Here is a 16,518-nt window from a genome sequence, read left to right as displayed (position 1 = left end):
ATGGACAACTGCTTCTAATACAAAATCCAGGCACCATGAAGCAGTGAATAGTAAAGTCGTATTATGGACAAGTTCACCAAGCTCTGTAATTACAAAAAGGGGTTTTATTTCCACTCGAGATTCACACTTTGAATACAAGAGTTTTTTTTTTTTTTAAGATTCCAGAAGGCAAACTGCATCCAAATCAGTTGTGGTGGCGCCTTGCAGAAGGATTACATATAGTCCCTGTTAGATGGAGGCAGCAACACAAGATGTACTAGGGCTGGAGACTCCACACTGGCCTACATCAGTAAGGGCGGAACTTCCTCTGTGCCCTCATCAGTGCAATCTTCTGCTTGTCCTCTTCAAACTTCTTACGTAGCTCAGCTAGATCTAAAAGCAGAGAAGGCAATAGTGTAACAAGTAATGTTTAAGAGAATAGTCCATCACACAGGGTTTAGTTCAATAGACTTTACATAAAGCAGTGCCATAAGCCTGTGGACCCAATTGTATCTGCTTTAAAAAAAAAAATAATGTTTTGGAAAGTCCAATCTAATACATGGAGGAGTGAAAAAAAGAAAATGAGGGCAATATTAAAATATAACATTTGCTGCATGTTATATCAGTAATGTCAAAGTGAAACACAATTGCAGACAATGCAGCAAAAATAAAGCAATTTCATATGGTCTGGTGCAACTGCACAGGACTCATTGGAGAGAGAGAGAGAGGCAGGGAAGTGAGTACTGAGCACAACTACACAGCAGTGCAAGGAACACATTCATTAAAGTATCTTTAATGAATGGGGTTTTACACACAAGTGACTGCTTTGAAATGTGAAGGATCACAACTGCACTTGTGGCCGTAAATGGCCCCTTAAGTGTGTGAACACTAAGGAAACTTCAGACACCGCTCATGACTTTTGCTGGATGTCTTATAAAAAATACTTTGTAAATTCACAAATTTGGAATGTACTTCATGGGTATCTCAACTTCATGGATCCTTGTTAGTAGTGCCCAGAATAAGCCCATTAACATCATCACCTTCAGCCATTCATATGGTTTTCAAAAGGCATTGTTGATGAGTACGAACAAAATGTCCACTTACGCTCTCGTTTGCTCTCTCTGTGCTGCCAAGCATAGAAATTGAGGAGTTCCTTCTGGGCTCTCTTTCGCTTTTCTCTTTCTGTCACCCGAATATTTACTGCCTCTGTTCTTGCCAAGCCAGGACGCCGGCCCTTCCTTGTCACCTTCACCCAACCTTCTTCATCAGGGACCCCCTCTTCCTGCTTAGCCTTTTCCTCTTCCTATGAGGGGCCACAGAATTAGTAACAACTCCTGTACACAAGGTCTGATCTGTATCACAAATCGTGTGTGCAATGCATGTAGTACGACATATCAAAACACATCTAAACCCAACCCTATTTCAAATACAGGTAAGAAATCTATTCTACTAAAGCTGGGCATGCATGGTAAAATCTTATTGCAAAGGTCAAACAAACAGACATTTACCTCATAAATCAAAAGCACAGTGGGCCAAATAAGAAAGATGCAATTGGTTGGCTCTTGGGACAATCATTGGATCATAATGGGAGGCTATAGAGGAGCAAAGTAGGGCTTAAAAAAGGTTACTCCTAAAGGTATTTTCTGGCCAGTTATAAATCAGACAGGACTCCCAAGGACTGAATTGCAGCCAACTCAGTCTTGTTTTTATTTGCACATCAAGGTGGGGGGCACACATGGGACAAATTGTGGTCCAAAAGCACTTAATTGTGTATTTGCAGGCTACACGGGCAAGTAACAGTTACAGTAACTCCTTGTGTTACCATGTATGAAACATGCCAGCATTTTATAACCTATTTACTCACAAGCCGAATGGAGACAAAGAGCTTGCATTAGGACCAGTCTGGGAACAAACAGCAGTGGAGTGGTGATGCATAGGGCAGCCTCAATTGTATATATGGGAATACTCACTGCACACTTAACTTTATCCTAATTCAGCAAAATTATTTATTTTATGTTCAATTTGTGCATGTTGTGGGTATGTGGGTCACTCTAGTGGCACTATGGCTGAATTCCTGAGATAATGACAAATGAATGCATACTAATTCTTGGCAATAAAAACACAATACCATAAGCAGTGAAGAGTTTCCATTCTATAATGGATATCAAAGTACAATGTTAATTCTTACAACACCAGTCAACAGAGATGTAACAAAAGATCAGCTGTGATATCTTTTGCTGCTAAGGCCAATAAGATGGACGTCTTACCTCTGCCACCCTCTCGTCGTATCCCTTCATAAATTCATCTACTTCAGCTTGCAGCTCTGCAACATCCGTGAGAGACGCCCGATAGTTATCTATCCACTCTTAGAGAAAAAATGTAAAAGTGAAAGATTGGGCCGCAGATCAATTGAGCCACATAAAACAAAAGGAGATGGACAATATTAAAGTAAGTGTATTTTCCTATATACAGCTTTGTTACACACAAGCAAAATAAATCTTACTTATGTTGAAAAATGTGTTCTGCTTATTGCTTAAATGCAAAATAAAATCCATATAATATAATAAAGAACCAACAGATAATTGTTTTGTTTGAAGCACAAGTTTCTCGCTGTTTCAAAGATATTAACTAGGGAATTAATTCAGTTCCCTGCAGCTGCTGCACTGTATCAGATTTTACCACAAAAATGAAATTTCAATCTACGTTTTACCATACTGAAATAAAAAAACTTTCTAAATACAATCACTTAAATATTCTGCATTGTTTCTGAAATAATCAAGTTTATCTTCACTTCCCTCTCTCAGCATCTGTTTCTCTTCATTCTGTCTTCATGCAGTAGTTGGGTGTCAGATAATCATTTACAGTTAGATCCAATATATCTTATAGGGGGGCTTCTTTTCCTAGCAGATGAATAAACTTGATTATTTTAGAAACAGTACAGAATTTTTAATTGATTGTATTTAGAAAGTTTCTTATTTCAGCGCTGAAGCTTATATTAAATTTTAATTTTCGCGATAAATCCCCTTTAAGCAGATGTTGGCTAATAAGACTCCATGTGGTACGACCCGGGAGACACAATTGGTGTGTCCTGTGTTTCCTTCCACCTGCAGTTTATAATCAGAATCTACTCAGCAGATCCCTGTAGCTGCACTGAAAGGAACAACTTTAGCCTGAATGCAGCAACACAGACTGGAGATGGGCCCAAAAATGCGTTCTCTCTCGTTTTTCGGGTCAATATCCGCTCCGTGTCCTACCGGACTCTCTCGCAGATGTGGAGGTGTCAGTTTTACTCTGTTTAATGTTAACTGTATGTAAGATATTCATAACATACTAAAATGGCATATTTTTCCATTCAATACTTTATCATGACATTAGTGCACAGTAAAGAATGCTCACTGCTACTTACTGTTAATTCCGGTTTTTATAGAATGGCCAATTCCTGACAACACGATTGGCTTCTTAACTTTAAATGATTTAAAGGCCTGAACTCCAGATGGGTGTTTAAACACAACATATGCCACTTTAAAGCCCTGTAAAAGAAAGACAGCTCCTTAGATTTCCTTCTCATTCATCCGTAGATTTTAAAGCTTACATAACAAAGTTGCATAACTTAAAGGGCAAAACAATAATGCAAAAATTATTCGTGGACTTGTTTGAGCACTTTTGCAATGATTCATTCAGCATCACTGGACACTTCTGTGCAGTTTTCTTTCCTTATCAGTCTGTTCCAGAAATGCTGTGTGCATCAGTCATTTAACTCTGTGTAAACTGCAAAAGTACTCAGAAGTGGCTGTCTGGATGCAGCAGCTTGGAGCTGCTTTGCCAGAAACAAGACACCAGCCATGCAAAAATAAAATGTATATAATGTACACAAATGTAATAAAAATTGCATAAGTGCTCAGGAGAGCAGTTCTACATTAAACTGCAAAATTTCTAATATAGCTAACCCTCCCTGAGCTTGAAAGAAAGCAGTTTTATGAGTGACAGAGGTGAACTGATGTGGAGGCTACATTTAGTAAAAGTTTAGCAACAATCATATACACACACACACACACTAGATACAGTGACATGTTCCTGTTAAGAGTGGAATGGGCAACTTTGATCAATTTGAATATTTGATCTCTACAGTCCCTATAATGGCCCTAAAAGCTTGACAAAAAGTATAATATACATAATAAATACTCCACATTTTGTTTAAAGTGTTATTGGTGCTAACAGGATGATAATGAATCCCACTACTACCACCATTAGCGTTCTCTCTCTTGTAGCATTCTCTGTCTCTCAGCCTGGCATATAGTAAGTCCAGTCACCAATAATTATCACCTCTACCTTGTACCCTTGGAAATAGGGATTGCTCTGAATCAAGTATTTTGTTCTGTCAAATCCTGAATCCTTCATGAAAAATTTGGAAGAATCGGAACCAAATCTGAAACCGGATTTGCATATACAAATTAGTGGCAGGAAAGGTTAAAAGAAAATAATTTCACTTCCTTGTTTGTTTGACATAAAGTCACGTCATTTTAAGGATTCAGATTCAGTTCGGCCAGGCACTTGGATTTATCCGAATCCAGTTGAAAAAGACCTAATTCTGAATCTAATCCTGGAATTGGTGAATCTTTACTTCAAAGTACTCTTATGGGTAGGAAGCCTCTCTACTTCATGTAAAGGTCCCTGCACCATCTTTGGTAAATTCTGCCTATAAAATGTGGTTTTGAGGAATCACACCTGTAATGATATATGTGCCTAGACTATAGTCCTGCATTGTGTCAGGTACCCATGGAATACACACAAGCAATGGGGATGTGGCCAGGAATCTCCTGTCTGCACCATGGAGCACAGGTAACCTGCAGGGCCAGCCGGTAAGGATGTGGGCCATTCAGTTGTGGGGAAATTTTAAAAAAAAAAATCATTAAAGATTTGCCCTGATTTGATTTCACCAGATTTTTGTGACATCATTTCCAGGATCACTTGGCTCTTGGTTGTGGGGCATGACAGAAAACGTAGCAACTGTTTTCTGTCCAATTCAGGTTGCCCTGTGAAGAAGCAGCTGTACGGGTAAGCAGGTCCAGGTCGGATCTGTGACTGATGGGTCGGGGTCAAGTGTCGGTCTACTGAATTAGACCCACATAGGACTCAAGACTAGACCTGTCCCCCTTTCATACAATGCTGGTGCCACTCACTACTGACATCTTCTTAAGTAGCATCTTCAAGGCAAAAGAACCGTTTCATCTTACCTTGAGGTGCCTGAGGCTAAAGTGTTTGGAGACTGAATTAGACTGCGTCTCAGAAGGTCCTGGTTTATCCTGTAGCTCTACGGACTCCACTGGAGAGCAGGACGTGAATATCTGGGACAGACTTTCCTAAGGAAATGCAAATATGGTTAATAACAAGTCACAGAAAAAAACAATACTGTATCATTAGAAAGACAGGCTAGCCAAAGGGTGGAATTAGGTCTAAGGTCAAGGGCAGATGGAGCATTGGTTTCACTTCTCTCAGCCTGTGTATGTTTTTCAGACTGAGAGAAGTGGATCTGCTGCATGCCGCATCTCAAGTCATACACGGTGGAGCAGAGGTTGTACCAAAAACACAAAAACAAGCATTTTCAGGCCAGCCTCCACTCTGCTCCATGTGACTGCAACCAAGCGGATCTTATTCAAACTCAATGGAAATGGGACACAGAATCAACACTCTGGATGCCCTTGGCCTAAGATTTGCATCAGAAATAAAGTCCTAATCTGAAATATATATGTTTAACATTATGACTGTAAATGCTCTAGCTAATGCTATAAAATACATGGAAGTTTTTGTGGGAGCTGAATCTCTTGCGCTTACCTTTGTGCAATATGGAGGGACATTAAGGACAAACAGTGTACGATTCTGTGGCCGTGTTTGATCCAAGTCTTCTCTCACTTTGTGCTCCTTAATGTACAAATAGTGATGGGTTCTCCGCTCTTCTGAGAATTTCACTGGTACAGCTGGAGATACAGGAATGTGTTATTCAGACACACTTTTAAGCAGTCGCAAATACACTGGATCTTACAGGCAGCATCTGGAGCTTAGGGTTGCCACCTAGCCAGTATTTTACTGGCCTGGCCAGTAAAAATGATGGGCGATCCCAATGTTATTAATAGGGAAAAAAAGAGAAATATATAGGAGGGACGATATTTTTTTCCAGAAAAGTTGGCAACCCTAGTGAAGCTCCAAGCAACTTTTCATATGTGAGTGTGACTTGTGATATCACGGGCAACCAGGCAAACTACATATTTTGTTCTATAGCGGGCACTGTGAGACTGCCACCTTTATCTGTGCCCAACAATCTTCTAGTACATTAAATCTAAGTATCCACACAGAAGGGGTTTGTGTCTGACAGCATTCTGGCCCTTATTTGCACACACAAAAATATGTATATTAGCTCTAAGACTGAATCCATACATTAAAGGGATACTGTCATGGGAAAAAAAATTCAAAATGCATCAGTTAATAATGCTGCTCCAGCAGAATTCTGCACTGAAATCCATTTCTCAAAAGAGCAAACAGATTTTTTTATATTCAATTTTGAAATCTCACATGGGGCTAGACATATTGTCAATTTCCCAGCTGCCCCAAGTCATGTGACTTGTGCTCTGATAAACTTCAATCACTCTTTACTGCTGTACTGCAAGTTGGAGTGATATCACCCCCCTCCCTTTCCCCCCCCCAGCAGCCAAACAAAAGAACAATGGGAAGCTAACCAGATAACAGCTGCCTGGTAGATCTAAGAACAACACTCAATAGTAAAAACCCATGTCCCACTGAGACACATTCAGTTACATTGAGAAGGAAAAACAGCAGCCTGCCAGAAAGCATTTCTCTCCTAAAGTGCAGGCACAAGTCACATGACCAGGGGCAGCTGGGAAATTGACAAAATGTCTAGCCCCATGTCAGATTTCAAAATTGAACATAAAAAAAATCTGTTTGCTCTTTTGAGAAATGGAGCATTGATGCGTTTTAAAAAAAACATGTTTTCCAATGACAGGATCCCTTTAAATAGAATTAGCTAAACATCTTAATGAATTTTTTTAAAGACCTGAGCATGAGGAACATCCTATTCTGGAAACACATTTTCAGAATAAAAAGTATTTAGATTACAGTTACAACTAAAAAATCGAATAAATGAAGCTATAGAAACCCCCCTCTTGGAATGATACTAACAACACTGCTCAGGGAAACAAACATCCACATTTGTACTTGCAGTCATCTGTATACAAGAAGGTGTCCTGGGCATGAAACCCAGTATCACTCCCGAGATTTCCATGGAATACCCTATAGGCTATACATTACCTACTGGGCAAGGTTCTGACCACCAAGTAGTCAAGGAAGTTGTCAGGAGAAAGAAGGAGGCTGCTCTGATGTTCTTATGCTTAGGAAAAAATTAGAAACCATTCTCAAATCTTTCCTAACCAGAACAACATTAGTGCAGCCTTTTTCTTTCTCCTGACAACTTTCTTGACTACTTGGTGTTCAGACTGGTCAGAAACTGGCCAGCAAGTGGCGCCGTTGTAACAAAATGCATTCATATTTACAGTACATATATCTCTTAAGATAATAAAAAAAATATTGAATGTACATTGCAAAAGTTCTTTGAATAGCACCATCATCAATTTTATATTCACTTATTTTAAAGGTTTATTTACCCTTTAATAATATTGCCATCAACAGTTTCAGACTGGGATGCCAGGGGCCCACCAGAAAACCTAAGGCCACTTTCCAAACTATTATTCCTCCTCTCCTCACTCAACCTCTTTAGTCTCCTAGTTTTTTATATCTACTTACTATATTCTTCCATTATGTAGCATTTTTTCCATAAAGAAATAGGGAATGACCATGAAATGGTTAGAAGCAAGAGGGCCCACAGGGACTTTTCCTGGTATCCAGGTGTGCCAGTCCGACACTGGGCATCAAGCAACATTTTCCAGGTCAGGCCTGTACAATAGGAGTGAAGTGAACAGTCACAGGGCAGATTTTGGCTGCAGTATTGCTTGTGTGTGTGGCAGGAGAATGAATTGATGCCACTTCCAATACAGAGGGTGTCACAGACATTTTGTTTTAGCGGGGCATTAGTCCAGGGGTGTAACTATAGAGGAAGCAGACCCTGCAGCTGCAGGAGGTATAGGGGCCCCATGAGGCCTTAAAGGAGAACTAAATCCCCTTTCTTATAAAAACCCCGTACCCTCCATAGTTCCCCCTCCCTACACAGGAGTTTGACTGTGCAACAAGGGGTCATTACCAGCTTAGGTATTTACTTGCATACCTCCCAACTGTCCCGTTTTTAGAGGGACAGGCCCCCTTTGACAGCTCAACCTGTGTGACTGGAAAGTCACGATTTTCTCTGCACTGAACAGGCAGAAAAAGAAACAATGTTTCTAACTTAATTGGCTTTTGGCAGAGAGCCCAGAACAGCCACAGATAAGATACTTTTGTAATAATTTTGAGATAAGCAAATAAGCAATTTTAACAATATAAGATAACAGGTCTCTTGGGAGAAGTTACACTCACAGCTTAAGGGCAATTAACTAGGGATGCACCGAATCCTTGGCGAAAGATTTGGCCGATTTACAGCAACTTTTTTGTCCCTCTTTTAATTTCCAAAATGTAGGGAGGTGTGTTACTTGTGTTAACTCCTTTGCAGGGGGGAGGGGTTTTTTTTATTAGAAAGGGGGTTTAGTTCTCCTTTAACTCAGATATTTTGAATAAATACCGATCAAACAAGTCAACCTCTAGACGTTTTTTGGGGCCTGAAAAATAATTTGTGAGGCCCAGAAATATCTAAATCTCCAGCACAGGGTTAATCAGCAGAACAGGGTTCACACAGAGGCACAGGGTTAATCAGCAGCAGCACAGGGTTAATCAGCAGCAGCACAGGGTTAATCAGCAGCAGCACAGGGTTAATCAGCAGCAGCACAGGGTTAATCAGCAGCACAGCCAGGCCAGTGAGTGATGAGAAAGCCCCGCTTTACACTAATCAGCCAAATAATAACCACGGCCCGTGTGTTTTAGGACCCGGCATTTATACAGAGATTGTTCATCCAATTCACCCTGTACGTCATTATTATTAATAGATATAGAGACCATAGGGGAACACGAGCCCACAAAAAGAACCGCATAATATTTACCTGTGTAACCTGCAGGGGCTGCGAGCGTGGAACCCTCCTTGGCCGGCGCCATCTTGTATAAGACGTCACAGCATGGGGCTGCTGGGAGTTGTAGTGTCAAGCTGGGGAAGCTTTCGGCCCACTAGTGGTTGTCTAGCAGTAGTGCAGTTGGCTTGTCATCGGGGAGGACGGGACGTGTGGAACGGGGGACGGGGGACGACGGGAGCCGGGTGCAAATGTATAACGTGTAGGCCGCACAGCCTTTATTAGCGTAGCCCTGCTATTACCAGTGTCACTGGGACACGCTATGAATATCTTTTTAACTAGGACTCCCCTCACATTGTAATGGCAGATTATTTATGGTCGGGGTATTTCGCTCCCTGTTGCTCCCAGATCATCCGCCAGGTGGCGCTAACTCTACATAGAGCGAGGCCTAAAGGTCCAATAGTTGTATTGCCCTATTTGCCCCAAATGCTGAAATGCTGTGCCTATCTTTTGCAAATTTTTCACAAATGCCTCACAAATGAGACTGGTGTTAGCCCTGACAGTAATTTAAACTCGACATTTGCAAAACAGTTTTGCGAATATTTTCTCTGCCACCAAAGTCGTGGCATAACTTATAACTAGGGTTGTCACCTTTTATGGGAAAAAATACCGACATTCCTATATATTTATCTTTTTTCCCTATCAATAACATTGGGATCAACCATCAATTTTACCTGCCAGGTGGGTAAAATACTGGCCAGGTGGCAACCCTCCTTATAACCCACAATTGTAATTTTTGCCATATTTAATAAGCTCTTATGGACATTCACAGTGTGAAAACAACCCTCACAATTCTGTTTGCATATTAAATACATATATCTTATCCAGCTTTATACATATAACCATGTGCAGTGCAAATATCTTCACTGTGAGAATTATTCTGCCCTGAGCAAAGTTTATAAATGATTCTTGGTCCCAGGCTGTTATTTAGAGGTGCCCCCCAGTACCTGTCCTATGGCGCTAACTAGGGTTGCCACGTTTTTTAGAAAAAAATACCAGCCTTCCTATATATTTATATCTTTTTCCCTATTAATAACATTAGGGTGAAGCATCATTTTTACTGGCTGGGCCTGTAAAATACAGAGCAGGTGGCAACCCTAGAGCTAACACTCTGGTCTATTGCATTCATTACGGTCAGTTTTATTAGGAACCACATAAATGTTTTTGGATCAAACAAGTGCACCCAAAAGATAAATATTTCTATACAGTAGGTCCAGAAAGAAGTTCTGGACATGACCTCAGTGTGCCAAAAGAGAGTGGACAGAAATTGAAGGGCTGTAGAAGTTTTATTTTGCACTATATAGATTTCAGTAAATGAGCTTCCCCTACACCTTTTAATGTTAATGACATGGGCGTAACTACCGGGGGAGCAGGGGGTGCAAATGGGCCAGGGCCCGCACTCCCGCAGGGCCCCCCGGAAGATCGTGCGCGCTGCAGCCGGCTGGAGTCGGCTGCAGGCGCAGAGATACATCGCACAGACGAGGGTGGGGGCGGGCCCGTCTGCACGGCCCGCACCAGGGCCCGCCCCCACCAAGTTACGTTACTGGTTAATGACCGACAATGAATATTATTATTTTATTATTATTAACACTGCCTTATAAGTCATATCTATTTTATGTCATTCAGGATTCACTGTGAATTCTTGCAGACCCATCAGTAACCCAAGGAAACTCAGATAAATACAAGTATATATGTAGGGTTGCCACCTGTCCGGTTTTGACCTGGATAGCCAGGTTTTTTGAAGGGCAGCCCGGGTCAGAACCGCCTGCCGGTTTTTCAAATTAGGAAACCGAGCAGGATTCTCTATGATTGACACGGCGTGCATTGTTATAACTATTAAACAGGTTGTACCAAGTTCATTCACCTCATATCAGAAGAAGCTAGCTGTTCATGATTTAAAGTGCATTCTGCATGTAAATATTATATACCGTGGTGTCTGTTGGGGAGATCATGTTATACAACAGTTCAATAAACATCCTTCTGACATATGCAGACCTTTTTTTTTATTATTTTACTGTCTTTATAACAATCACAGGAAACCTTACCATAAAGATCCTCACTCAAAATTAACTTTTTGGCTTTTAAAGGGTAAATGTACCTTTTGGTAAATTACACATTTTGCAGCCCAGGCAGGCAGAAAAGTCAGGAGTGTGATAAAGCAAAAGTGGTGCTTTTAGAAAAATATGGGAATGGCAAATATGTGAGTTTGGGTTAAGAAATGTCAAATCCAAGCTTTGCTGCTTGTGGCTGTAGTATTAAGCCACGGGTTAAAGATTCTGGCTTCCCCAAGGAGCACACAATACACTGCAAGAAATTATCCTTCGACATTCCAGTAACACCACTGCAGGAAATGGACTCTGCATTGCAATACTCCCAGTTATGCCAGTAATACCATTGCAGAAAAAAATGACTGCATTAACTCCAGGTATGCCAGTAATACCATTGTAGAAAAAAGGACTCGGAGCGCTGCATTAACCCCAGATATGCCAGTAATACCATTGTAGAAAAAAGGACTGCATTAACTCCAGGTATGCCAGTAATACCACTGTAGAAAAAAGGACTCGGAGCGCTGCATTAACCCCAGGTATGCCAGTAATACCATTGAGGAAATGTTTTATCCAATGCTCATTTGGAAAGTATTGGGGGATTCATTATACTTATACATTATACTTTCTGTGACTGACCTCCCTGATCTACCCTGATTATGCTAAACCCAAATGTTTCAATTGTTAAAAGATGTCAATAGAGTCATGAACAATGTTGGAGAGTTCCCATTCACTTTCTCCGGCACACAGCCTCCTTCTCATGGCCCCTTGCACACCTGATATTGTGTGGGGGCTGCCAAAATGTTAGATATTTCCCCCAGTGAACAGAATCACTGTGTGTTTTCCTGAGTACAGGGACTCCTGGCGACATGGTGCTGTGGTTCAAACTTTCCTGGGTCAGTGCAGTTTTTTCCTAACAGGAACATTGGCCCATTGACCTAGCGATTCTATTCTCTGGGGTGCCTAACATTTAACCATTAAATAGGCTTTCCTTGTGCCATAAAACATCTCCAACCTGCCTCAGAATAGGAAAAATGAATTTCAGACTCCATAGGGCCAGTAAGAGATGCTCCTTGGATCAACCTTACACCTAATGATAATTTCACAGCCAAGAAGGAATCCGCACTCTCAGGTTGTTAACTGGGTGGAGACTTATGTTTTGCCTAATCAACGAGCCTTTGTCAAAGTGATTAAATGATAATTTCTCTAACCTTGTATTTCCTCACATGCCATTCACCCCTTTCTTAAATATATCTAATATATTAAAGGAACTCCGGCTTCCAAACCAAAATTTGATAAAGAGACTCACATAACACAGAAACCCCTAAAATACCCATCACAGTTACCTGTTTATTCAAAAAGTATGAATAAATGCCATATTCTATGCTGAAATCCACCTGTTTAACAGTTCTTCTCTTTCTGCATCATTTGAAATTCTGGCAGGGAAGGAGGGACTTAACACTAATGTTACAAATTGTAACAACTTCTCCACAGCTCACAGACAGCATGCAGGAACTACATAACCCACAATGCATTGCACTGTGATGTTCCATTCCTTATTGAAATCACATGTGCAGGGAATTGTGGGGTTTGGAGGATGCAGGAGGCTGAGGACAGATGGCTGCTGATACAAAGTAACAGTAGTCAGCCAGCTAAGCAAAGTAGTCAGACAGATCAGAAGGAGAGCAAGGGCTAGGCATATTGAACTGTTCCAAACCTTTAAAAATCATGAAAAGTCTGCATATTTTTGAATTGATGTATATTGCGAAGTTGCTTGAAATTATGTTTATTTTTCAAAAAGCTTGTTATGTTTGTGTGGAGTTCCCCTTTAAGTAGAACAGTGTCAGGGAGAAAAACACTGCCATTTAATCCCTAAATCAGCCTGTGCTGTGTCAATGCAGTAAAAAAATGAGGAGGCTTCAAGGCACTTTTGGGGTCTGTCTTGCTGTATTCTAATACTGCAGTAAGGTTTCCAGGCTGGCGGGAACTTCATTCTTATTTTTATCCCATAAACAAAGGCACTTCCACGCACAAAGCATAACTTATCTGTGCTTCGAAGCTTAGTAAAATAACGTTTGTTTGTCTCATTAGTTAGAACCCATGTGTACTTTAAATGGTTAAATCTTTTGCAGATTACTTGGCTACTAAAGAGCAGTCAGAAAAAGGTTAGCTCTGCTCTGTGTTTGTACTGCCTTGTGCTACATTCCTTGTTCATGATTCAGACAGGCTCCTTGCCACTTTGGTTTGGCCCTATTTGTTGGGCAAGAAACTGTTTCGGCCCAGCAAATGAAAAATTAAAAGGTAGAGGGGTTGAGAACGATTTCTTAACTGACTCTGGTTGACATTGCAATGTACTTGAATTGCTTCCAGGCAATATACATGAGTACCTAACTCCCTGTCTAGAAACCACACCAAACTGCCTAGCTATGCTGCAGATCTCAGTCACTTTAATGGTATTTTATATCAGGGTTTATGACCTTGTAACATTGTTATTCTATACTAGTGTATGTGTATTCCTACAAGCATGTGCAGGTCTAATAATATTATGTTACTGTCTGGAAGTGTCAGGAGGAGCAGGTTCAGGCAGCAGATCTCAATGCCACAAGTAGTGTAGCAGGACAATTCTTCCTGCTGTTTAGTTGCTTTATGTGATTAGACCCCCAAAATGCATTAAATTATATACTTTACCCTATTAACTCAGGAGTCAGATTTAAGTGGTGTGATGTAAACATTTAGGGCAATGATCCCCAACCAGTTGCTCACCAGCAACATGTTTCTCACCAACCCGGATGTTGCTCTCAGTGGTCTCCAAACAGGTACTTATTTTTCAATTCCTGCTTTGAAAACAAGTTTTGGATGCATAAAAACCAAAGTTCACTGCCAAACAGAGTCTTCGGAAGACTACCAGTCCACATTGGGGCCACTAGTAGTCAACCACAGTTTATAATTGGCATCCCAGGATTTTTTTGTAGGCTTGTGTTGCTCTCCAACTATTTTTACCATTTGAATGTGGCTCATGGGTAAAAAAAAAGGTTTTGCTCTAAATGCATTAAAGTTAAGTGTTTTTTTGTTTCTTAAGGCGACTTTTTTGTCGCAGCAAATATTCTTCATTGAATTTTTGCCTCAGCTTCGCCAAAAAAATGTGCAGAATTTCTCAGCAAATCCATGCCTGCCGAAAAAAATTTGCTCATCACTAGTTTCATAGTCATTCAAAGATATTATCCATAGATCTGTACTTGTGCCCTTTTACGGAGGAGTTATTGAGAGTTTATTGACAAATTGTGTCATGGTTTGGTATGGCAACTGTAGTGCTAGTGACCACGAGAGGCTGCAAAAAATTGTGAGGAAGGCAAGCGGAATTATTGGAGAGTTTTTACATTAAATTCAAGAGATCTTTAACAAGAGATGTTTACGTAAGGTATCCAGTATAGTGAATGATTCTTCACATTCCTTTTATGTTTTTTGATCTGCTGCCATCTAGGAGATATCGTAGCATTTGTGCACGTTCAACCAGGTTTTGTAACAGTTTTATCCCTCGAGCTGTAAGACTTTTAAAAGAGCAATGGCTCTCTTAAATTTGGGTGTTTTTTTTTTTTACTATCGGGTTTTTTTTGTTTTTTTTACAGAAATTCAATGTTAGGCTTTTGTTTTTTAATCCTGTCCCTTATAAACTAGATATAAATAGGTTGTACATGGGAGCAGACTGTAAAGGTGGATTGTTATGGATGGATTTGTTTAGATTTCACATATTATGGGTTATGCACAATATATGCACTTTATTGCAAAACATAGAAATGGTAATAAACATAGATAATTTGAATTGTGGTTATAAAGGGACAATAATAGTACCTTATATTAGGCACAATTATTTGCACTTTATTTGTGATTACAGATATAAATGGCACAAAAAAAGAAATACCCTTGTGGAAGTTGGAAAATGGGGTTTCTTCTACTTTGTATTGTATTTATATATTCTTCGAATTTTTTTAAACTCAGGTGAATGCAATCGACCTGAAAACTCGAATAGGATTTTAAAAACTCGAATGTCAGGAAGGCTGTAAACAACTCAAAGTACAACTTTGACTTAAACAGCAATTAGTCAGGTTTTAGGTAGCGAATAGTCGAATTCGAGTTGTTAAAGGGCCAGAGTATGATAAATGTTGAAGATCGAATTCAAAATTTTTTAAAAAAACTCAAATCTAATTTGAATAACTCCCTAGTCGAATTTGACAGTTTTGACCATAAAAAAACCTTGAAAATTAGAATTTTCAATTTGACCCTGCCCCTATATGTTGTTTTTGAGTATGTGTAATATGTATGTGGTCTGGGGCGGGAAAGGGACATTGCAATTTTGTCTCATTATGTATCCTTGTTGTATGCAGAAGAGATGACAATAAATATGACTTGACTTTTAAATATCTGAATGAGAAGTTCCAATGAAGCTGGGACGGAATCTACTCAAGATGTGTCTAACTTTGTTAGAGCAGCAGAAGAGCCAATATGATTTTATATTGTACAATACCCCAGTGCCTGTGACAAAAGGGGTACAACAGCATCAGGGCCTACCCCCATAGAGCCCAGAGTGAGAGCTTATAGAATGCTGTGATGTGCAACATTGGTGTACAAATGGCAAGTGTTATGGGAAGAGGGGGGGGTAGGTGGTGCAAATCTTGCACCTGAGCCTGTAGGGAATTTACTCTAATGGGTGTCACTGTAATGTCAGAAAGAGTTTTCAGCTCAGTATCCTGTCCAGTGGATGTGCTATGTGCATTTCAAGTATAGAAAGATACCAAACAAGCATTTTCTTCATAACTGGGCCACTGGGGAAAATATCTCATTGGAGGCCATTCATAATATGTACAGTATAAGACTCTCAGGCATGTTTACAACAAATAAAGCAAGGTAAAAGAAATATTTTACTGCATATTACATTCTAATGAGGATTTTTTGTATTGTAGCAAAAAGTTTTGGATAGTTTTTTATGAAAGAAAGTATTTTCACTAGATGGCGCATATTTCTCTTCGGAAATGTGGAATATTTTCAGGAACACAAGTTCAGAATCAAGTAGTTTACATACTAATCTGTGATGCACCATTTATTGTGAGCAAATTGTTACTATCATTTCTTCATGGAGCCTTTAGCCTTGTCCCACACTTGGAGATTTCCTCTGTATTTTATTTCTATTCTGCAAGGAAAGGTTTGTTGTACAAGAGAATGTGGAATTGACCACACAAACAAACGTCTTCAAATCTCCTGGTATTAAAAAAGTGGTTTACCTTTATGTTCATTTTAGTTTGTTATAGAATGGCTAATTTGAA

General features: G+C 40.0%; 1 protein-coding gene across 2 annotated transcripts; it reads right to left on the bottom strand.

Moving 5' to 3' along the window:
* Positions 1-84: 84 nt before the first annotated feature.
* On the bottom strand, positions 85-9,288 carry rrp7a.S (ribosomal RNA processing 7 homolog A S homeolog). Of its 2 annotated transcripts, none has more exons than XM_041591392.1 (7): positions 9,132-9,288; positions 5,812-5,954; positions 5,214-5,339; positions 3,386-3,509; positions 2,247-2,344; positions 1,084-1,276; positions 85-372 (listed from the first exon to the last, which is right to left on the bottom strand). In XM_041591392.1, the coding sequence occupies exons 1-7, from the start codon at positions 9,181-9,183 to the stop codon at positions 287-289; spliced, it is 822 nt and encodes a 273-aa protein (XP_041447326.1). In that variant the 5' UTR covers positions 9,184-9,288; the 3' UTR covers positions 85-286.
* Between the last annotated feature and the right edge of the window lie 7,230 nt (positions 9,289-16,518).

This window comes from Xenopus laevis, chromosome 4S, assembly GCF_017654675.1.
Source record: "Xenopus laevis strain J_2021 chromosome 4S, Xenopus_laevis_v10.1, whole genome shotgun sequence".
In the NCBI taxonomy this organism is placed as follows: domain Eukaryota; kingdom Metazoa; phylum Chordata; class Amphibia; order Anura; family Pipidae; genus Xenopus; species Xenopus laevis.
This window is presented reverse-complemented; position numbering and strand designations above follow the sequence as displayed.

Excerpts from the sequence above, each read along its gene's own strand:
- rrp7a.S (XM_041591392.1), bottom strand. The coding sequence starts at position 9,183 with ATGGCGCCGGCCAAGGAGGGTTCCACGCTCGCAGCCCCTGCAGGTTAC. Across the intron at positions 5,955-9,131 it reads AGCCCCTGCAGGTTACACAG|CTGTACCAGTGAAATTCTCA; the intron begins GTAAATATTATG and ends CTGTATCTCCAG. Across the intron at positions 1,277-2,246 it reads ACGACGAGAGGGTGGCAGAG|GAAAAGGCTAAGCAGGAAGA; the intron begins GTAAGACGTCCA and ends TCATAGGAAGAG.